This window comes from Ixodes scapularis, unplaced genomic scaffold, assembly GCF_016920785.2.
Source record: "Ixodes scapularis isolate PalLabHiFi unplaced genomic scaffold, ASM1692078v2 PGA_scaffold9__187_contigs__length_104089568, whole genome shotgun sequence".
Lineage (NCBI taxonomy): Eukaryota > Metazoa > Arthropoda > Arachnida > Ixodida > Ixodidae > Ixodes > Ixodes scapularis.
In genome coordinates, this window is record NW_024609884.1 from 32,792,792 (window position 1) to 32,817,470 (window position 24,679).

The window sequence follows — 24,679 nt, forward strand, 5'->3', positions numbered from 1 at the left end:
CAAAGTATATTGATGTCTCTGTGTCATAGGCACACAGCTCACTGCATACTGTCACAGTTTTAGTGCATCGCAACAGCAGATCATCCTGCACCATGGTTACTAATAGGCAGTTTTAGCATAGCGTAGCCGCTGGCTGCCATACTGTGAGGCATTGAGACCAAGGTCACACTACACCTTTAAAGCATGACTTTATGTGCGTGCCAGGAGTGTTGCCATGCATACGGTACCCTGTGGTATCACCATGCAAGAACTGCATAATAAAGCCATCGGCGTGTTTGGGGTTTTTATTTATTGCTCTGCCAAAAACATTCAAATATAGAGTATACTACCACCTGTGCACCATGTTATTCGCATCATTGAGACTAGACCACTGCACGGGCCAGAGTTTTTAGGCCCGGGCCGGCTCAGTAGATACCTACACTGCTTGGGCCCGGCCCGAGCACGACATTATATTTAATTTCTAGGCCTGGCCCGACCCGGCCCAGTAGAGACACAGCCCAGGCCCGGCACAAGCCCGACATCTTATAAGCATGAGCCTGAAAAAGACTGAAGGCCTTATCCTAAAAACTGTGAAAGCATAAAGCACGCACTCTCCAACTATGCTGGTGGAGTCCATATGTTTTCTTTTATCCACTTAACTTCTTTTTTTTTTTTTTTTTTTTTTTAAAGGTGCCGTAATGATTTTGCACTTCACTTGCTTGTTTTCACTGAACCAAAAAGATCAATGAGCACACACTTTTTGTTATCAACAATTTCGAATTTGCGGCACACGACTGCCCAGGCCCACGGGTGTATCTCAAAACGTCCCATTCGCATTTGAACCTTGCACATTTCGACCCATTCTCATTTGATCCTTCTCGTTTGAACCTTCTCGTAAAATCCGAATCGTGTTTTTCGCAACTGGACCCATTCTCATTTCGCCCGTTCGTGCTACGACCGAGTGGCACTAGTTCGGCATGCTTCTAACGTCGTTATGCCTTCGCGGCTTTGTTGATGAGCCTTACCTTGCTCGGGCCCCCAACATACCAACAGATATATCATATATGTTATGTGTAGAGGTACGCACTGAGGATCGTACATTGATAACTGCTTCCCTTCCTCTAAGCAAACGAGAAAAAAAAGCGATGAACATTGAATTTGGAAACTTTGTTTGAACAGAAATAGCATATATAATAGCAGTGATTCTCAACCATTGATGTTTCGCGGACGCCTTGTAGAAAGGCGGAGATGATGGAGGACCCCGTTTGGGGTGAGGGGAACAGAAAGGTATTGGGGAGGAGGACAGACCGTGATGCCCCAAGCGGTTAACTTTACAACTACACGGATGGGGACAACAAATACAATGACTCAGCGCTCGGCCGACATAACCGAACACGGCGTCAGCGTTCGGCTGGACTTCGTGTTTTCCGGTGAGGGGGAGGAGGGGCTCTTTTGTTTCCAATACGACCTGCATGAACAATGCAGCATGCACGGTCCCAGCTCAGCACAAAAACCGAAGTGGGTCAAGCTCGCATTCTCTGCGGATAGATCCGGCACTTAACGTTGATTCGTCGATTGTTAGTATTTTTTACATTAAACTGTGCCCCGCGCTCTATTGTAGAAAGTGACATGGACGTGCCCATAAGGCCTGTCGGCATGTGCACAGGCCTTGTGTTGAGTAAACACCGAGCGTGGGGAAAACAAACGGGTCAGAGCGCACCCTAAAGTTCGATCTCTTGCCCAATCGGTTATCATGATAATGATTTAATAAATGGATATAACTAATTGCTAGTGTAAAGTAGACTTATCTCATTGACATACACACGAGAGTACCCTCCCTAAATTTGGAACGTTTCTTCTGAACGTGAAGAAAGACGACTAATATTGCCGTGCCTGACTGATGAGACAGGGCTTCGCGGACCCCTAGGATGTCTTCGTAGACCCCCTTTTGAGAACCACTTCATTGCAGAAGTGGCGGCATAGTCCCAAGTCGAGAGACCTCAAACAACGCGACATTTCGGAATATGATATGGCTGCGATAAATAGTTGGTCTGTTTTATTGTCAGCTAGTAGCTTTTCACACAGACCTCGACGCACTGCTAAAATCCTTAGCAAAGGAAAAACGCCTGTAGTGTGGCGCGCGCGTGCCCCCCCCCCCCCCCCCCCCCACACACACAAATTATATCAATGTATTAATATTACCCTAAAAAACGATTTGGGTATAGAAAGAGTCAAGTGCGACGGGTCAAATCGAGATATTTTTGAGAATGGCTGTTTTGAAAAGGGCCAGGTGAAAAGGGCGAAACGAAAACGGGCCCGAATGAGGAGGGTTGGAATGCGAAAGACGAAACAGAAAAGGGCCAAATGCGACAGGTCCAAGAGAGATCTTTTTGAGAATGGTTGTTTTGAGAAGGACCAAGTGAGAAGGTCGAAACGAGAACGGGCTCAAATGATAACCACCCCCCAGGCACCGTGCCGGCCCCGAAAAATGTGTGCTACCCGGCCCGAGTTCAGCCCCCCAGCCGGGCTGGGCTTGGGCTTTCGGGCTGGCCCAGGCTTGTGCAGTGCTCTATTCACCAAAACTGCCTGTTCTAAGCACACCTCACGATCGCCACACAGGTGCACGTAAGGGGGGACGGACATGGCCTGGGAGGGTCAACTTTTTAACCTTTTCCTCAAATTGATTCAAACTTTCAGGGTGAATTGAACCCCTTTAGGATTGATGGCATCTAAAGTTTCAGTCTTCTAGGCCAATTCTACAACATACTATGCTTAACAAGTTCCAGAAAAAGTTACTTTATTAAGAAATGTATCTAAAAGAAATTGTAGAGTCCTTCCACTTCACGTGAAGATGGAGGACCAGCAAAGCTGTTATCTTCACGATGACTAGGACGATGCCTAGAGGACGATCTCTAGGACGACCTTAATGACGACGTCTAGGACAACCTCAAGGACAACTTCAAGGACAACTTCTAGGACGACGCCTAGAGGACGACCTCAAGGATGACTTCTAGGACGACGTCCAGGACGACTCAAGGTCGACGCCTGAGACGACCTCTAGGACAATTTCGAGGACAACATCTAGGATGACCCCAAGGACGATTTCTAGGACGACCTCGAGGGCAACACCTAGGGGATGACCTCTCCGACGACTTCTAGGACGACCTCAAGGACCTCATTATCTAATAATGCCCCTCTTTTTGTTTTTATTTATTCTATTTGCCACGACCAATGAGGAGTTTTCTGTCGACATGTGAGGGCACATTTTCCCCAGACCCTAGCATATAACAGCTTTGCTGTAAAAATAAAGCGTATAACAGTTTGGTTTAATGTGAAGTAGAATAATCATAGTGCAAGTTAAAGGAGCTGTGCAACGATTTTAACGTTGAAAGAATTGGCATCTTCTGCTTTTGATATTGTTCACTGTGTCACAAATGACAGAAAACACACCTCCTTTCATCGAAATGTTGCGATTCCGCCGTGTAATAGCGAGGCAAAACTTAGAATATTTCCCGACCTGCAGCCACAAGCGGCGGCCATGAGAAACAAGCGGCGTGACGTCAGTGGGGAATCTTGTAGAAAGATACCAAGTTGTGCGAATACCTGCTCATTAAAAGGTAACTTTTCTATAAATCTTGTCATTCCAACATATATATATATAAATGCGTCAAAACCCTGGTATCATCGAAAAAAACTTTTATTATACGGAGTTTTAGTGGCGCCATTTATCCTAGGTCCACAAAACCGCGAATAGCCGCCAGAAGCCGGAAGGGGAGGGGGACAGCGCCGGACGGGCAAGGACGGGTATGGCCGGACCCGGATGAGACTTTCCTCCATTCACCGTATATTTCGCGGGGCGCTTGCCAGCACGTGGTCACGCGGTCGCGAGCGGATGAGTTCTCGCTGCTCGCTGATGGCTTTAAAGAGAGAACTTTTCCGGAACCCCGCGCCTACTCAAGTGACGTCACTGCGCACGTGACCCTTAAGACGATGTGCGAGTTGAGAGGTGGCAAAAACCCGGATCTTTTTCATTTTTTAAAATAAAAACTAGGGTATCCAGGCAAAATCTGTTTTCTGTAGTTCACTGCAGAAGTGTCAGGCATCAACTTCCACAATTATTTAAGCAAAGCCCTGAAATTGGTGCACAGGTAAAAGGTAAATCTTTTAAGGTAAAAATTAATTGTAGAAAATGCAATTCTAAAGAAAAACAATAACAACCAAAAAGAGCAAAAGATTTTAACAAAATTTTATGTTTTAAAATATTCAGTGTTTGTCATGAAGAATTTAGCTTTTTCAGATTATGAGTACCTTAAAGGCCCGTTCACACTATTGCGACCGAGTAAGACCGAGAGAGACCAGACCGGTTTTTAAGCCTCTTGAGATGTCTTAGGACCAGCTCCGCAGCAGCGCATCCGGTCCTAGGACGTCGCAAGAGGCTTAAAAACCAAACTGGTCTCTCTCGGTCTTACTCGGTCACATATGTGAGAACGACGCTTAACTTGTTCCTCGGGAAATTTCAGTCCAGGACACCACTGAATGAAATCTTTATACTTTCAAAATGTCAAATGATACATTTCCTGCCAAAAAGTGAAACTGAAAAAAAAAAGCACTGGGCATTTCGACTTTAGGTTTTTTTCTTTTCTAAGAGTCCGAGGTAGGCAAAATTCACCTGGAGCATTGCTCGCACTTTCCTCTTTGAGACTTCGTTGTTCCCCTGGCAATAGCTACCAGTTTGTGTCATATGTAGGCAAGATAAATTTTGTAGCAGGCATTCCTTGACAGATACACTGTTAAGAACTAAGAGGCAAATCATACTAAGGAAGAGCAGCAGAGCAGGAATATAATCTGACGTGGAGGATACCGTGAAAGGGTGTTACTGAAGATGACACAATATCACATCACCAGACAAGACTAATCGTAAACCCTGTTTCGGGTCTAGACTAATAAGATTGATCATACCAAATTTTCAGTATTTTTCTTGCTTGGATGTATGGGCTCTCCTGGCTATTGCTACTTTTAATCTTGGAAAGCTTCTACGGACTAAATCTAGAGTAAATGGCGCTTCCAATGAGGGTGAGATGTTTTGGCTATGTTAAAGGAGTATGAATCAGTGCTAAATAAAGAACACAAAAAACTTGCTCCCTGCTGACCTGTAGGTCTGCCGACATGTGAAAAATAATTTATTGCGAGATAAATCCTGCATGTTTATAAATGACAGTTTCTGAAACCATTCTTGGGCAGTTAATAAACATTAACATTTCATTTTTGAAAAAAAAAAAAAGAAGTTTTTTCTGAAACATCTGAATTCTGAGGCCATATCCCCCTTAAAAATGCTACAGGCATTTTTTTACTTGTTTTTGTAATTAACTCAAAGCAAGCACGCATAGTCTGTATTTTGGAAATGCTCGAAGCAAACTGTGATGTTTCTTGTCACGGCCCTTCGGCGCATAAACTGCGAAACCATTCCCAATGCCTATCACTCTATACACCTTTGCGTGAGCAGATCTCTCTTACTTTATCGAAAGGATAAACTTTTCATAGATTGTATGCGAGAGCTTTGCACTACTAGCGGGAGCTTTTTGCCGTCATGTTGAGCACAGATTGTGCTGACGACCGCAGGACCCGAAATCCGCAGCGTATACCGTCAACGAAAAGCTCCCAATGGAATGAAATATCCCCAGTCCCTTTGTGCACCGCTGTTGCGAAACGGACCACAACAATTTCTCTTTTAACGCACTTGCTTTTTCTGTAAAATCTGCATGATGCACGTACATGCAGAACAGCAGCACCAGGGCAGGCTGTCCCTGCCACCGTCCCCGCTCCTCTGGTTTTTTGTTTGTCTGTGAGAGGGCGATCGGCGGGCTGGAGTTGCAAATAGTGACTAAGCTATCTATGTCTTAGAGAGCTGCTTCAATGCGTTCCCGGCTACAACTCAACAAATAAAAAAAAATGACCGCATCTCCACGTGGTGAATGATGTTGGTTGGGGCGAAGTTCTGGTGGTGCAGATGATACTGATTTTATTGTTCATAGGTAGTGCTGATGGTGCTGTATTTTTTTTTATTGCTCATAGGTAGTGCTGAGTTCCAGGTTTATGGTTTACTGCCTTATGGTCGGTGAAATGCAGAGCCAGTGGTTCTTCTAGCGGATCAGCTTGGATCCGCTAGAAGTCGTGGGAACGCATCTCCACCGCTTAAGTCAACGGTCCATGTCAGAAAGAGAATGTGTGGTATGGAACGTGGTTATATACACATTTGAGCATTTGACCGCAGCCCCTCTCGTCTATAAACGTTGAGCCAATGCATGCAAAGTTTAACGCGATTATATATGGATTTAACCGTAGCGCCCTCTCCTATACAGACGTTGAGCGGCTACGTGCAACGTTTCATCCATGACATCCCCAGCTCTTGAGTTATTACCACATCTCAGAGCCCCCTACTCGTCCTGCAGTCGTGGCCGAGTGGTTAAGGCGATGGACTAGAAATCCATTGGGGTCTCCCCGCACAGGTTCGAATCCTGTCGACTGTGCACACATTTTTTCATTTTTTAAGAAGACAGATGGGATGGCAATCGATGTGAGCACGGACGCCAGACAAGGCTAGACCCTAAGGAGCTTCGCCCCTAATAATTTTGGGCTACTAAGCAACCAGTGGCAATGCAGTGGCCGTGACAGCACAGAGTGCTAATACTAAGCATATTGTCCACAATCTATGATGAAAAGAAAGGAACACCGAGTGTAACACTGCAAAGCAAATGGGAAATTGAAAGGTGTTCTGGCCACAAAGCAGTCTCACAGTACATGAACCACTGTCTGCTGCTAATAACCTTTCCATAACAATCACTTCTGCATTAATAAGATTTTAATCAATATTGCAATAAAGATGACAAAAACCCTAAACTACCAGTTTCACTGTTTTTGAGAAAACACTTGTTCTAAAAATGTCTGTAAAACTACACTAACTCCTTGAATCATCCCACAACAAAAGGAAGCGTAAACACATGTTCAGTGTCCTCAAAACAGTTCAATGTTCAGTTACATCCTCAAGATACTTTTGAGGGTCCCTGATCACTTCAGCAAGAATAAATGCGTGAGGGCAAAACATGACTTTTATTTGAACAACTAAACAAAGTTTCATCTTCAAAATTGTGGCAGAAGAACATGCTGGTAAAAGCTACATCATGTCAAGGAACACGAGGGACAAGGCGAGGAAATCTTATCACCCTCTGTTCCTTTCTTTATGCACTGGGTATCTGGGAAAAAGGTTCAGCATGTTTTTCACCAAAATAAACTATGCCTCACAGAGCGCTCTCTGCCAAAAAGTATCGCTAGCAGTCCAGATCAGATACCAAAATTTCAGAGCCTGTCATTATCTTACTGAAAAGTTATCAGCGATTTTTCGAAACTTTCAATGAGGAAATGGCAGCCAATGAAGCCCCTGTATACATGGAGATGAATGGAGTCACCTACTGGGAATATGTCCCATTGCACCGATTGAAAATTTCTGAAAATGGCTTATAAATTAGGGTTTCGCGTTTTCAGGGTTTATTTTTTCTTCGTATTCAAGGCTGTCTTTTCGGGATTTAATTTCTTCCCACAAATTTTGTGTTTTTCGGTGTCAGCTTTTGGTGGCGGACCAAAATTTGGGTGTTTATTGAGGCTGCTGTTGAAGATATTGGGACATGAGCATGGCATCCCTCAACCTCCAGGCAACATGCGCATACCCGAATACTTGGAAAACGACCTGGTACCGATAATAAAAGAAGATAAGATAAGGGGTGTGGTTCCCACCAAAGAAGCAGCCTGCCGGACAGTATGCTGGAGCTTGTGCCCCGGGTAAACACAGAATAAAGCTGCAAATTAAGAATTTCTTCCCGTGAAGTTATGGTTTTTATGTTCAAGAGCAGCTCAAATTCTGGGCTTTTTGGTTTTCCCAGATCTAAAAAAAATCTGGATGGGGGTTAATATTCTGGGTTTATCGGCAGGTACCAAAAACACTGAACCCTACTTATAACTTTAAGCGGCACAAGGAATTCTTTAGATCTGAATATCTGACAATTTCCAGGGTGCTGGGGGGAGGAAGAGCTGTAACTTTCGGTGTTCTCGGCACTTCCTCTGCCGCACAGAAGCGATTTTGTTTGCAGGGCTTATGCGGTTTAGTTTCGCAGTACTGTACAAGTCTGCCAAACACGCCAGTTTGAGGCATCATGCATTTTCAAAATCAGCCCCGTTTTGTCCAGCAGAGACAAAATACAGAGATGGGATGGACATGGGCAGTCAGCCAGACTGGTGGGCGACAGAACCACTGCCACCCACTCTGGGGAGAACCCTGCGATTCAAATAACAATCTCCGAAACTTTGGTGGTTCAGACCACTAGCACTACATTTGGGTGGTAGCATGAGTGTTCGGCGATGCATAGTTTATTTTTGTAGCGAACAAAAACACTGTAAACTTTTGTCCGAGGAACCCGGTATGTACCATTTCCTGAGTTTAACTTTTTACAGAAACAAATACCTTTTATCTGCTTGTTTTTTGTATGGGACAAGTTTGTAAGTTAGAGGGACGATGGAGCAGAGCAAAAATGTATGCTATACCGTGGACCAGCCGCAGCCAGACTTCTTATCCGGGTTCAGCAGTTTCTTGCAGTGGACTGCCCATGAACTTGGGGAAGAGTAAATCTCCTGGGTCTCACGCCATTTGATCTTGCCGTCTTTCAGCAGGTCGCCTGTGAATCTCGAACCCTGCAAAAAAAAAGGCTCCTCAATCCAAAATCCACATTTTTCTTCTCAATTCTTGTCAACTAACAGATGTCGCAAGAAGTTAAAGGGGCACAAAGTGGGTCCTTAGATTGTCTATTTATGGGCTTAACTCAGTCTACGGCCCCTTAAGTCTTAAAAACAAAAACAAGAATAGATTGATAAGCGTCCGAGTTCCCTATTAAAAATGGGATCACAGATCATGACACGCCCGTTTTTCTGCTATTTGGTGCAAACCACAGGGCGCCGTCGGACGTACGACAGCTAATTGCGAGCAATCGCTTCCCACGCAGCAAGGGGGCTGACCAATGACAAACTGATTTTTGAATCTGTGCAACCTTGCTCAACCTGGTAGTTTATGCTGTAACTATCCACCAGGGGTGACAAAAAACAAAGAAAAAAAAGAACCAAAATTCCCCTAACATAATGTGCCGGCGTATGTTAATCGCGGCATACACAATGAATGTTTTGGTAAGCGAGAGCATGCCTGACAGGCTAATTCCCAAAGGAATGATCCCAGGGTGTCTACCCAGTTGGCATTTTCAAATTCCCCGAGTTTTTCAGGTTTCCCCCGAGCCCTTTTGCTAAATTCCCTGAGTGACACAGAACTTTCTTTTAGGTCACAATGTCACTCTCTAAAAAGTACATTATAAAATTTAAAAAAAAACGACATAATATTGCTTGAATGATAACCAGTAACTTAAATTAGATTCAAAAAGAAAACAGAATGGAGTGGTTAGTACAATTCACAGCGAATAAAATATAAAAAAAGGTTAAACCATACTAGCTGCCATGTTCTCAGCTAGTGCACAATTTCCCAGTATTTCACTGCTTTAAAGAGTTTATTTTGGTCTGAATGAGGGACACCTCCATCTCGGCATCAGCCAAGACAGTTTTTTTAGCTCAAGCTCCTTCAAAGCGGCGGCGGCACGTTTCCTTTCCTGTTGATTCCTCAATGTGTCGGCTCTTTCTTTCCTTGTCCCCTCCAGCTCTTCCTTCCACCGCGCGTTCGCCCCACGCGGCGGCCATCGAATTGGTCGAAGAGGTCACTTGCAAGCCGTACAAAGTGCTTTAGGCGGCGCCATCAGCGACAGCGCCGGCCAGAGGCTAATTTTCCCTGATGGAAGCACAAATTCCCCGAGTTTTTCCAGACTATTCAAAATCCCTGAGAATTCCCGGTTGATAGACACCCTGGATCCTCAATCTTTTGCTGAAGTGGTAATGTATTTTTTTTTCTACAGGCAAAATAATTTTTAAAAAGGAGGCCTTTGAAATAAAGAAGATTAATTCAGGACAGCATTACTAGCCACAGTGAACGTAGGGGCATTATTTTAATATTTGTCTTAGACAGTACACTGCAATGAGAGATTTGTAGCTCACCAGCAAGGCGCCATTACAATAGACGTTATTCAGATTTGCGCGCCACGCGTCGGATGCTGCGCCAACCTTCTGTCGTAGCCTCAAACATGGCGACCAGAGCGCTGCTATAGGAAAAGTGATGCCAAGCTAGTGCTGTGTCTCGCTGCGCAATCACCGGAGAAATAAGAAGCCAACTGAAGTAAATATAAGGGTTTCGTTAGTTTTACTTTTCAATTGGAAGTTTTTACACCTCATCTTGAAATAGTTGTTACATGTTACTGGAATTATCCGAGTGGCGATATCGCAGGGCTCGAGCCGCCTGCCTCTACTGCGGACTCTGTCAAATTTTCTTGATATATAAAGCTCCCCATACTGTGCCATTTGCATGCACAGCAACCGAAACGACAGCAACAATAAAGACGTCGGAACAACTGTGGCTCATGGTCCTTTTACGAAAGCTACTTCTTGCATTGCTTGTCACGCTGTGTGCAGCAAATAGTTTCCCGGTGACTATATTCATGGTGTTGTTTCGGTCATTCTGAATGGAACCAAAGCAACTTTCTGCGCCACGATTGCTAATGTAAATAATTTCAAAGTACCTATAGTCGGTGACAGGTCAAGAACGAAGTGGAAGCTCCTCCCACCCCTTTCCACTTCATCGGAGACAACGATGAAGAGGAGGTCACCTCCTCTCCAGCGTTCGCACTACTAAAGTGGAAAGAGGAGGGAGGAGCGTGCACTTCGTTCTTGACCTGTCACCGACTATAATGCCATTACCTTATAAAAGCAACATAGTAAGAACTATGTAAGAATTAACGCGGAGAGAAACTTGCACAGCGTCCCCGAAAACCACTAAATCAGTCATTTTCAGAAAGACTTTGAGCGCGTGAGAAGCGTAGTAGTGCACTAAAGTTACGACTCGTGGAGCAGCTACAAGGCTGGGGCTAGATAAGAGACGGAAAAATCGCGCGGGCGTCTTACCGCAACTGCTAGCCTTGTACCTGCTCCACGAGTGGTAACTTTAGCGCACTACTACGCTTCTCACGCGCTCAGTCTTTCTGAAAATGACTGATTTAGTGCTTTTCGATGACGCTGAACAAGTTTCTGATTGGAACCATATGTCTATTTTCATCAATTAAAAAGTTAATTATCGAATTTTAGTTAAATCTGTTCGAATTAATAATCAACGCCCGGTATATATATATATATATATATATATATATATATATATATATATATATATATACCGTAATATCCAGAGTCATCGCCCACCCCCCAACCGCCTGAAATTCATTAAAAAAGTGGGGTGGGCCATGTCTCGGTGGGTGAGCACAAACACTTGAAAAAAAGCGGAAAAAAACGCCTATTTTTCTCTGCGTATCTAGCGCTGATGCAAAAGAGATACATCAAACTCAAAAGTCGATTTAGTTTCATTGTTTTATAGAAAAAAAATGCTCACGAAAGAATATTTTACTATAGCGAAGTCCGTTGCTTGCATACGCGCTAGAAACACCGCCGATCTGCATATAGCACGAACGTTTGTTCCGTGAAAGAATGTCACCATTATGTTCTCCTAGTTAGTAAAAAAAAAGAAAGAAAAGTCTACAAGAAAATAGAAAAACCGACCAGGCGCAACGAGCGAGCGAGCGAGCGAGCGAGCAGACCAAAGAAGCGACCAAGAGCAATGCTGGGAAAGCGGGAAAGCCGGCGGTCGCGTTGGCAAATACTTTGGCGTCGGGCCAAGTCGGGCGCCTTGTCAATTGCAAGCTCTTGCGCAACTTTCTTGTTTGGTGCGTACATACGTGCGTCCGTGCACGGCGGGCTATCAATGCACGGTTGGGACGCTCTGCAAACGTCTGTGTAGGACGTTGCAGCAAAGCTTTATTTACACTTTGGCTTTGCCTAAAATATTGCACAACAGCGGTCGCGACGGGCGGGAAGAAGGAGCGGGTTCGCGGTGACCTTACTTCGGCGGAGACAGACTTTGACCTAACACTCCGCGGTTACGTTAACAAACTCTTATTTTGATATCTCCATCGTTTTCTTTTCGCACGGATACACGACCACTTTGGGGTCGCTCACGGAGGAAATGCGTAAACAAAAAGAAGTGTCTTTCCCTCCTTCGTTTTACTTTGTCACGGACGTCCTCCAACTGTAAGGTCCGCGGCCGCGTCATTCGGGTAGGATGAGTGTTCGCGGATCCCAGAGTCCGCGCTGGGGTATTTGAAGGGGTGGGCGATGACTCGGTGTTTTTTCGGAAATCGATATTGGCCCAAAAAATGGGGTGGGCGATGGCTCGGGGATGGGCGATGACTCGGGATATTACGGTATATGAATATAAAGTCAAAAATGCGTACTGTCGGAGTTACTAATTCGAAGTTTATTACGACGTTTCGAGCGGGGACCGTTCTTCATTAGGTGATGAAGAGCGGTCCCCGCTCGAAACGTCGTAGTAAACTTCGAATTAGTAACTCCGACAGTACGCATTTTTTACTCCAACAGTACGCATTTTTTACTTTATATATATATAAATATATATAATTTTCGCTAAAGGCTACTGTTATTTACAACCGATGACGAGTGTAGTTATAATATCTGCAATCACTTGATAGCAGAAACGTAATTCGATCTAGCATTGTCAAGCTACTTGATGAGTTGGCGTTCAATGAAGCGGTGTTCGATGAAATGTCCACTATTCGATGAAATGCCAATCAATAAAACAGAGCTTCATCGGACGACGATGCCTAGCTATTGTGAGCCGCAATATTTCGCGCAAAAAAGAAAGAAAACATAATAAACAACAAGTAAAACCACAGAGCTGCCCTGCCTCATATCACCCTCAGTTGGAGGTCGGCTGACACAATGCGCCGATCAAGCATCACCAACAGCTCAACACCTAAACGCCACAGCGTTCACCATCTTTGTTTGGGTGATTCCACCCACTAATATAACAACGCATACAATGCGCCGTGATAAAGCGCTTTGTCTTTGTGTATGTGTTTTCGTGACATCTAACCCTTGGTTGCGCTCTGACTAAGAATGAAACCATGTATACTAAAACATTGATAGTGGTCTCTATTTTTAGCAATGCTCGCACACGTAAACGATGTGCTTGTCTTTGACGCAGTGGCATTTTCATCTCCCATACACGGACAATTGGACAAAATAGGGCGGTCGGCCTTCACTCATTTGCTGCGGAACATTTTGACCGTGACGTATGTATAATTCAAAGAAGCACAGACAGGCGGGTGCCCCTTTGAAAACTAATCATGCTCGCGTAGAGATATTTAGCGGTTATAAAATTGCCCGTGGGTATTTATTTCTAGGCCAACGTGTCGGCGTCAGTCGGTACAGGCGCTGGAGGCGTGATGAAAATGCTGGCAGATGTCGGCCTGACGAGCCCCACACTCTCCCCTTGTGGCAGATGGCAAATAAAGCAAGAACAATATTTGTCGACGGGCAATTGAGCAATTGATTGAATAGGCCAATCTGTAGTAGGATGACTCGACAAAAGGTAATTCATCAAAAATTCCAACTCGTTGACAATTGTCTGTGAGGCCTTTCTGTTGCCGCCACATTGCACTCATCTTCTGCGTTATAACACATACACATATTAGACATTTTCATATAAGCAAGTTTCGGGCACCGGATATTTTTTTTAAAACGCTGTTTCACCGAATGTCGCATCTCCCGGTTCGTCGAATTTTGATATGAAATCATAATATAATTATTATACTTGTCACTTCTTCAATTAGAATTGGTTACAGATAATTATAAAATAAAAGTAGGCTTTCGCAAAAATTATGTCGATTACAGGCTATGCCAACATAGCCGAACAGTAAAAAAAAATGTTATGAGGGTGTTTTGGTTAGGGTTCAGGAAAGACAAAGGCGATTCTTCAAATGAGCACTGGTCACACAGGCCGGCTGGTAACATAATTAAAATAAAAGCACCGACTTCACACAACAGGAAAAAACAATTTCATTAGACGTTTCGCCTCCCATGCGGGAGGCATCTTCAGTAGTTACACAAGAATGCCCGTGTAAGCTTCGTGGAGAGGGCCGCAGTTTTTGTTACACACGGATGTGTCTCTGCGAACAAACCAGGATTCTAGGAGTTTTTGGAACCCCCATCTGTCCTCCCTCGCCAAGGTCGTCGTGGCCGGGAAGTCAAAATAATGCCCCATTGTCCACGCATAGTACACCAGTTCAGACTTCAGTCGGGTCGCGTGGGATGCGTACGTGACGTCACGCTTGTGTTTACAAAGCAAATCCAAAGTTCAACCTCAAGTCAACGATATTTATCAAGAATGTCCGTATAAGCTTCATGGAGAGGGCCGCGGTTTTTGTTACACACGGATGTGTCTCTGAGAACTAACCACGATTTTAGGAGATTTTCGGGACTCCCATCTTTGTCATAGGGTGACTCGTTTATCGGACTGTTCGTCACAGCAAGAGTGCAGGGAAGGATAATAGTTCATACCCGATATCGTGCAAAAGAGAAGAATATAAAAAAAAAAGAAAAAAAAACGTAGCGGAAATTCCGACCTTCTTCTTGAGGACAGGACATTGTAGGTGAATGTGGCTTCCTTGTTTGATTCGCCAAAGTAGCAACAAAGCAGCATTTTACGATCGAGCGAGCACCGTCGGAAACACTGCTCAAAATAACTTTATGAGGAGTTTCACGGCTTTCCACTGCGACATAAGCACATGGATTGAAAAACAAATATTGACAACAATAAATGTCGAATATTTTTGGCACGCGCACACCTGCTTTTTTTTTCATAATTTGATAACTCATATGCTGATTTTGGTTGCGCAACCATACTTCTGACCGGCAATTTTATTGCGTACGCGAAGCTTTTGCGTGCGATCCACTAAAGTTCATTATTTTTGGGTGTCCAAGTTGAAGCGCTGCGTGTTATTTTTCGATCTCTGTCCGAATGATACGAAGTTTTACGTTTTCACCCTGTGAGTGAAGTGAGTTGGTCAGTGCTAGCATCGAAGGCTTACTTCGAACTCTAATTTGGAAATAATGTCTCTGTTGCTGCATCGCGGACAAAGATATATATGCTCTTATCACTGTAGCAAAAGAATGTGGCAGGATTTGTGCTTTTGTTATGATCGTGTACCATTGTAGTCGGCGTCATCCCAGCAAGGCGTATCGTTTTTGTGTTCTGTTCAGCCCTCCAAACCACACTTAGGAAAAAAAATAAAAGTTTGCACCGTTTTTTGTTCAATTTTTTGTTATACTGCAGAAACACATTGCGCCCCGTGTTTTTGAAGGCATGGTAGACGGTGGTGACGGTGAGGTGGCTGACCCCCATGTCCGCCGGCGTCTCGCTCGACCTCCTCGGAGGACAGGTCGTTTTTACTGGTGACTGGTGCATGCGTGGAGCAACTCCGCGCGCATTGCGTTCTCCATCTCAGAGAACGCAATACATGACTCAGCTCTATCTCGTCATGGCTCCAAAATGACAAGTGGAATTCGCAACTGTAGTCGGTGACAGGTCAAGAACGAAGTGGAAGCTCCTCCCACCCTTTTCCACTTCAGCGGAGCGAACGGTGGAGAGGAGGTCGCCCCCTCTCCAGCGTTCGCAAATGGCAAATTTTAGTTTATTAGGCCACTAACTGTCAATTTACGCTCGTTCCTTTACGCTCACCGCTGCCGATAATGTTATCCCGAATAAAAATACAAAAAGTATCATTTCTGTCAGAAATAAAAAGAAAAAACATAATAATAAAACGCCCGGTATATCACAGCTTTGACAACGCTTCACGTGTGTGAGGTTCGATGACCGACAGAGAACCACTGCTGGCCGTGCTCCCGAAGCGGGGAAGTGCAATTTATGGAGACCAATCATATTATCAGAAAGGTGCGGACAATCCAGGAAAAGTATTCTCGCAACTATGAGGTTCCAGTTGTACTTACACAAGCATTATCATCAAATTTGACGGAGTTCCTTCGAACACAAAAGAGTTGTCAAGAGTGAAGATTATAAAGGAGAATATCAGCAGGAATCTATTGTTTATTCAAAACAAAACAAGCATCAGAAAAACGCATTTGGGCGGCCGGGGCGGCCAGAAGCACGGACTCCGCACACCCAGCGTGGAACCAGCGAATGAGAGGGCTTTCCTAGCAATCTGTTTTCAGAGCCACGGTATGCCAGCTGCCGGCCAAATGTCCACTTTAATTCTATCATGGCTTTCGACACGTAAGTACACGCTCGAGAATTTTCCCCAATATCACGCAAGCGCCGACCGGCCTGTAGAGCAGCGCATCGTCACGGCGCGAAGTAGCGATATCAACGACAGTACGCGCGTGCGCAGAAGAAACGCACCGAAGTCGGCGTCGGCTGCTAAGCCGTTTCCCCGATCACGACCCACCCCTGGCGCGACGCCCACCGCTTGCTCCGCCCCATAAACAGGAAACCTAGTAATCAAAGCGACACACACGATACGCAAACACGAACAGCAGCCAGTAGGAAGGACACCGACACGAGCTTAGTCAGCGAACGAAAAGACAGACACAAACTTCACGCTAGGCACACACAGAGCCGTATATGGGGAGAGTTTGGTCAGTCTATGATCTCGCCGCCATAACGCTCTCCTCCCGAGCGAGCCAATCAGCACGCGGCGCAGAGCGAGAGGCATGAGCGCATGCGTGCGAATTCCCGGCTGCTCGCAGCTGAGTGGGGAAGGCCGCCATCTTTGATCATTCTCCCGGCGGAATGCGTGGGATCGGCATCTAAATCTCGATTATTGCCTTTTATATCGCTGGCTCTGGCAAGAAAATGACATTCTGTTATTCCTCGGTGGGTTAAAAAGCTAATAAATGAAGATTTTTCGGCGTATGGCCACAAACTTTTATTCAGGCGAAAAAGAAGCCGGCCCGTAGCAGACGACGCGTAGCCTCAGCAGCGCTCTTCTCCGACCAGTCTCCGACAGCGTTGCTCAAAAATGGCGGGCGTCTCCTCTCTGCTCCCTTCTTTCTCTCTCGCTCCTTTGGCGCTCTCCTCCCTTTCATTTACTTTTCTCATCTCCGGCGCCTTCGTCGCCACACCCACTGGCCAAACTCTCCCAATATAGACCTTTTCATTTCAGTAGTTTCCTGACCGGCGGGTAGAGGGCACTGGCGCACTCGGCGCCATTAGGTTGCTTCAATTTCGCCGGTTTCGGTTTCAACGTACACGCGATTGTGATGCTGTTTCACGCCACATTCTATTCATTTTGCGATATGAATTTCTTTCTAGTAGCACACAGCGAATGACACAATAGTATTGAGCCACTTGGCAAACCACGAAGGGGTTTCGAGCCTAAATTGCGACCTTTTTTTACTAACACTATATGCGTCTGATTCCGTCCATCATTAATTTCGGCCAGGTTCGGCGGTGAAACAACTGCGCTGATGCACAGGGAAAAGTACCATTGTCCACGGCCGTACTTGCGGACACTAATTGCAAGAAGAAAAAAAAAAATAAAGAGCAGGACAAGCTCCTCCTGCAGCGTGCGCTCGTTGCCTGCCGCCGTGCTTTGGCTGTGCGTGCACCGAGCGGTACGGAAGTAGATAGCTCGCGCTCAAGTCAGATATTGAACGGATCATCTTATATTGCAACAGACTATATTGCATCAATGCTTAGTGAAAAAGCAGGTCGACAACATGATTAACAATCTGCTGAATCACCAAGAACAAATGAACTGACAAGTTTACTGTTCGATGTTTGGTTTCCGTACACCAACCTTTTCTAACTTCGAGACTGGAAACGTTTTTTATAATGACTAGAAAAGTTTAATATAATCACGTAGATAATATAAAAAAGTGATATTGTCTCGGCCTGTTTTATTTGAAAAAATTAAGCGCTCGAGAATTATTTTGATAGACCAGCTTAGGCTGACTAGAAATTTTCGTTAAATAAAGTATTCATTTACAGCATTTCAAAATATTGGCCTTTTGAAATAAACTTTTTGTTACATGGACATTTGCTTACGACGTCCTCAGGGTACGAGAATGGTAAGATAAGTGAATTCCAGGCTTCAAATAAAGTCTGATAGTCATCTTCCGTAAAATTTGCCGAATAAAATTGAAGAGCGCAGAAGAAGTTATATCCGATAAGTTTGGCTGAAGTCGAACGCCAGGCGCCACCCAATGGACCTTTGTAGAAAGCTGTTCACTGATTTGAAACGATGCGCTTTGCACATTTTGACGTCGCCATCTACTGAAAGTAACTCCCTATTCGAAGCCGACAACCGGCTACACTCGGGTGATTTTCATGCAGAAGAATTCTTTTCGGCGTCACGTTTTATGAATCATAGGCACTATCAAGTTGTCTGTGGCAGTTTCTTACGCGGGGAGTTCCAATATTTGTGTTGAAATAAATTAATTGAAACTGCATGGTTATATCAAAAAATGACTTCAGCAACTGAAAGACTATGGACATGGTACCAAGCAGGATATACAATTCCGTGGAATTCATAAATAAACCGATAAAGCGAATGCTTATTTCACACACGCGATTAAGAACGTAAAACAGATATAGGTGTGATATTGCGAACAAACAAGTTGCCTAATGTTAAGGTACCATTATTTCTAGCATTAAAAATAATTCAAACTAAATGTTTGTTCCCGCGCCTTGTCCACTAGTTCCCTAGTGTAATCAAAAGAAACTTTTTTCGATCTGTTGGAACTACAAAACATCATGTTTTCAGGAAAAACATGTGGCTAATTACGCTGAGTGTTTTTGTTTTCTTCCTTGACACCAATGCGCACTCAAATATATATAATAACATTGGACTTCCTATTGCAAATGGTCCGCCCTTATTAGTAGCCAAACCTCAGTTCTTATAAGTTATTGGTATTTGAACCCTCGAGGCTCTCTTCAAGTCATATATGTATTCAATGTGCGCAAGTGCTAACGCTGATTCCTGTTCCTATAAAACCTTTTCACACGTATCTCGCACGCCGACGGTAAAAATATTCAAAACGTGTTACAAAATCAACTACAGAAGTTGTGCGCATAAGGATGTAATGCAATTGCGTGGTAAGTATAAGTATCGGACGACACTTTACGGAGTAAGGCAAGAGACGCGGTGAAACGCGACGAAAAACTCGAATTCAACGCGTCCGCCAAGGCGCGGACGGGAGAGCGGAGCAACAAGTTGAAGCAACCTAATGGCGGCCGCATCACGTGATTCCAAGATGGCAGCGCCCATGCGACGGAGGGTGAAAAGGTCTATACGGCTCTGGGCACACAGAGCAGGGGTAGTTACAAGGATGAGAGGCATGCGTAGACGGAGGTAAGCAGTGCACAATAAATACGCGAAAACTCGCAGCAACCGAAGAACCACGCAGCAAACACGTACATACACACGCACCAGAAGCACATGCGTCACGCTGCGTATCGACGCGGAACTGGCGATTTTTGTCATTTCGGTAATTTGAAACTTCGATATCGATTGCGTGAACGATTTATTCAGCAGACTGAAGCGGTGGAGCCTCGAATAAAAAAAAAATTATTTGACAATATGAAAGCGATTGAAACTCTTCCTAAAAGCTATATTAGCAGAAAGTACCGTGTTATAAGGACCTCACGAGTTTCGACCAAGTTTTCGAGCACGTTATTTTGCAAGAAACGCAAGAAGCCAAGTGTACAACCAGTTTCCGAAGCTGGCAACCACAGCTGGAATCAGCGCCATCTTCGGCAGTTTCCTGAACCTCGCGTAGTCACATTTCAGCCGCCACCACATAGAGGGCGCAACCGGACATCCAATTTATATTTTCTGTATTTTTTATGGTTTTCTTAATAATTAGGCACGATTAGCGAAAATGTGGGCTAATAATCAGGATCTGGGACAGTAATCTCCATTTCATACTAAAAATATTGGCCTAAATGTCTGCCAAAAGGGGTCAAAATACTCGGTTTTGACTATCAACAAATTCGTGATTTCGCCTATATTCAAACTTTTTTTATGGAAAATCAAAGGTGAAATTTAGAAAAAGGGCCTCTGTTGACAAAGCAGAATATGTTTTTCTTTGCGGGTGTACAATTTTATTCAAATGTGCCGATCCCCAAGCGCTGTACCACTGTACTACCAAATGAAGTTTGCCAAAAAATATTGTTTTCGTCACTTTTCACATGAGCATACCGAAAAAAGTTTACGCCATATTACAATGAAATTTTCCGTAGCTCTTTCGACCATAGTTGGTAACACACGTAAAAAGTTTCAAATAAAATGACTGAGTAGGCGGCCAAAAATTTGCGACTGAATGTGCTTCCGCGAGGTAAATTTTTCAAAGTAAATATCTGTAAAAATAAAATAAAAAACGAAAAAGGGCCTCTGATGACAATGAATGCACTCTTCTTCTATAACATTCTAAAACTTGAAAGAAATTGCTCCAATTGTGCACCCTGTACCACTGTACTACGAAACCATGTTTCGCCGAAAAGGCCAATGTTCGCGGGTGCCCACTGAATTAGTGCTTTGCACTAGGAAAACAAATCCTACCTCAGAGGAAAGATAATGTTGTACAGTACAATACGATATATAACACATAATTTTAGCAACCTTGAACACGCCACAATCGCATTTCGAAAACGTGTGGAAAGCGTCATATGTATTGGCCGCCGTGGGACCGCAGCCTTAAGGAATCATTTCGCACTTACGCGACCCCGGAAGGAATGAAGCAAAAAATAGGGACTCTAACCAAAAATTTAATAAACATTTACACGACGTTTCGGGACCAGTTCGGTCCCTTGTTCATGGGTTCGGTCCCTTGTTCACGAATGGGAATGAAATAATGGCAGCGCGTGGGCGGAGCTGTATATGTAGAGAGTTTGGTCATTAATTGGTAAGAATAGGGTGAGAATAAAGGCACGTCATTGGCATCGGGGAGCTTCTGCCAGTCGCTGTGTTGGTTGTGCGTTGTAGCAGGTTAGTGCTGCAATTTCTGAGATGCCTATTCCGCACCAAGAAAGCCACAAAAATTGCTGCGTGATCGGCTGTACGAGAGCACGCACGGCACAAAGTTTTACGGCTTCCCTTCGAAGCCATACAGGTCAGAGTGCCGCGCAACCTGAGTGCTACTTGTGCGTCGATGCAGGTAAGTGAAATTTCTTGCCTTGCAGTTTGTGTTTTGCTTTAAGCCGCTGGCAAATAATAAAATAAACTATTTTCTAGCAACAGTGAAACGACATGGACACCTATGGCAAACTCTAAAATATGCAGCAAATACTTCACCGGGATCGAGAAGCGGAATGCGGTCGCCCACCCAAGCCCACCCTTGAATGTTTCCATCAGCCTTACAGGAAGATAGTAGTGGGAATCGCATAACGGCACGAAAACAATTGCCCAGTTATTGTCAAGCTGATTCAAAAAGTAATACACACATAGTTAGCACAGTCCACTCAACGCCAACTAAGAAAGCTCTCTTATCTAATTAGGCGAAGCTCAAAGTTTTTTTTGCGGCCGCGCTCTCAATTTTGTTTCCAGAGTACAGCGTGCCGTGACATTCGCTTGTCCGTCGAAACGAATCTCCTTCACGTCATACACGTGGCCAGATTCATGAAGGAGTTTTCCCTTCGTCATATTGGCACCACGGAAGAAGCTTTCTGGATTCGTAACCGCCTTAAATACCATCGTAATTACCACAGGAACACTGTCCGTTGTGCTGCTCGTCGCCATTGCTTCCCCCCCGATGATTCTGCGCCAGCTACTGAAGAAGCTTTTCGGATTTGTAGCTGCCTTAAATCCCGACAGAACGCTGCCTGCGGTGCTGTTCGTTGCCATTACTTCCCAACGATGCTGCGCCGGCAGTACCGGCTACCGAAGAAACTTACCTAATTTGTAACTGCCTCAAATCCTGTCGTAATCACGACGAGGACACTGTCCACTGTGCTGTTTGTCGCCATTGCTTTCTGATGATTCTGCACTGGCTACCGCTAGGTGGAAGCAAACAATAGGCAACCGCCGCGTTGCGGCCGGCTTGCTTCTTATATGCCAGGAGCCGACTATAGTCCGGAAAATATGGTTCTGTACTTTGGTACTGCTTCCAAGCGCCTGTATAACCACATAATTTCCATAAAACAGTGTTTAAGTTCAAAATTAAAGCTCACTCAACGAAATTAAGTGTATATTAGTTTTGCTGTCCTCGTTTCCGCAGCACAGCTTCTGATGACCTAATTTTGTTTAATGCAGATGACGCCATGTTAAACTCATCTTTTTCTTAACAACTAAAAGCTGTAAATTTTTTTTTTTTTTTTTAAGAACCAATTTTGTTTTAGTTTGGACTTAAAGGAACCGGCAACTGAACCATTATTTCAAAAGTATCACTGAACCCGAACAAAACCGGAATAATGATCCATTAGACTCCTTGCTTTTGACCCAGCCGATCTTCTAGTGTTTGTGTGGAACACAAATAAAGAACTGGAATGAATATGTTAAGAAATCGCAACCGTAAAAGTTTACATTTTAGGGCAGGTTCCATAATACGGTGCTACATTCCAGTGCGCTGGTGCCGTATACATACTTGACCTCATTCGCAGCCATGCCAGTATTTTATGTGCCGAGAGCATTCAGTTCGCTGTGACAGTTTCACACCGCAGAAATTGTAGTTTGAAGAAACCAGTAAGCAGAAATAACCATCTGAACCCAGCAATGGTGACAATTGCAAGCTATGTATACTGAGTGCACTTCGTGAGTGGTTTTCTGTTCTTGCCGAAGTGCGTGGAGATTTAGGGCAGGTATATGTGGCATCGCTTCTAACAGCACACTAGCAATGCTGTTGTGCACATATTCGAAGCAGAGTAAGATATACCTTTTTCTTGCGCCACGCACAAGCTCGACATTTTTAAGGCCTTATCAAACAAACAACACGCTAACCATGCATAAGTTGAGGGTATACGATCCTTTCTTTATTTTTTTTTTTAAACACCTGCGACTGGGTAAGAAAATCTTGAAACAACTAAAAGTAGAAGAGACAAGAAAAGATGTCAGTTAGACGACGTCTGACTGACTTAATTTTTGCGTCCGTTGCGACTCATAAGCCTTTTACACTTGATCGCGCCATCAATGTCTGCACTGACACCAAGTGCCAATAAGCACTTAGCGCGACCACCCTTCGGCTTAGTAGAAAGAATGCTTTGAGGCATTTGATAACGTCAGCAGCTTTATGCTGCTCTTTTCCAGTAACACAATGTGGCTGTAAAATGCCATTTTTTCCTTTTTAGGAATTAAACAAATGGAATGGTGGAGTTCAGCCATTCCAGGAGTGGGAATGGGCCCAGTGTTTCCCTTCCAAGGAGTTGAAAGGAATGGATTTGTCGGAAACTCAAATTCCCCGGAATGGAATTGGAATGGAATGGGGGTGCCCATTCCGCAACACTGCCGTAAAGCTACATTTAAAAAATGCCTCAAAAAATCCCAATTCTATTTCAAGGCAAAACGGTCTCAGTACTCACGAGGTAATCGATGGAGAGGACGTTTTCGCCGTGCTGAAGCACTCCGTCTGTCATGAGCATGCTAAGCGTCACACTTCTCCCAGTGTGAGCGCCGCGCCGCTTCGAGAGTCCCTCTTCGTCGTCGTCTTCGCCCGATTGGTCGCCGGCTTCCAAATCTTCATCTTCGATTTTTGTCGACATTACCTAACCAGGTTGGAGGATACTGAGCGTTAACAAAAGCAGCGACAGCAATGCAAGTTTCATATATGCAAAAAACAGAAGTTCGAATCTGTTGCTTCCTCGCATCACACTTGCACAAGTAGCATCCCACACCACCACACTTTAATTTCCAAACTTATGGCAAATTCCGCTGGTAGATTTATCGCGGTTACGGAGCGCTTTTTTCTTGATATCTTTATGCACGTGCAAACGCGAGCTAGCATTCGCTGCTCTAAACGCGCGAGCATGGAGCGGTTTTGGATCGCTCCGTATGCACGAGCGGAACGTGCCATTAGTTCGCGCGTACACACAGTCGGCATACCAATGGCTTCGCCCGTCGCTGTTTAATCCATTTGAAATTAAATACGAGAAACCGCAGATCGAACCATCGGACCCAGCGTCACGGACTGTACGCAAAGTTCGCTCTTCTGGCGACCATAGAAAGTTTAAATGCTAGAGCAGGGACACCGTAATTGACACAGAACGCAAGAGTTCTGCTTCACAGTTACTTCGACAACGAAAGCCTGTGAATGTTTATCGCTGACGTAAGAAAGAAGTATGACATAATCACCTTATAACAAAGGGTACGAAGCGCAGATGCGCGGAGTACGCCGGCAGCATTTTAAAAGGGGTCTCCAAACGGTCTCATACGCAGTGTTTTAGTCATGTCTGTGTAGTATTTCAGAGTACACTTGTAATAAGTAACCACAAACTTCGCTAAAAATCTGAGCAGAAGGCGCAGAACAAACCCATGTAGCCGGGCCAAAAGTCGTCCGGCAGCAGGCAGCGGCAGCGACGCGGCGGCGCAACGAACTAAAACCACTAAAAACTCAAAATAACAAAATTACATACAAATTATACAATCAGCGAACAGAGACAAACATGCAGTACCGCAGCAAAGGTTCCCTTTAAACGTTGGTTTAAATATTCAACTAT

The 24,679-nt window shown here is 44.5% G+C and overlaps 1 protein-coding gene across 1 annotated transcript in view; it reads right to left on the reverse strand.

Annotated features, from left to right (window-relative positions):
• The window catches only part of LOC115310292 (MPN domain-containing protein), a 73,850-nt gene extending 49,298 nt beyond the window's left edge, over positions 1-24,552 (reverse strand). Inside the window, exons 1-3 of the mRNA XM_040208056.3 lie at positions 24,315-24,552; positions 23,546-23,728; positions 8,572-8,718 (exon numbers count right to left, since the gene is read on the reverse strand). Of these exons, the coding sequence (XP_040063990.1) occupies positions 8,572-8,718; positions 23,546-23,725 (327 nt within the window). The 5' untranslated portion in view covers positions 23,726-23,728; positions 24,315-24,552. The remainder of the gene's footprint in view (positions 1-8,571; positions 8,719-23,545; positions 23,729-24,314) is intronic.
• Between the last annotated feature and the right edge of the window lie 127 nt (positions 24,553-24,679).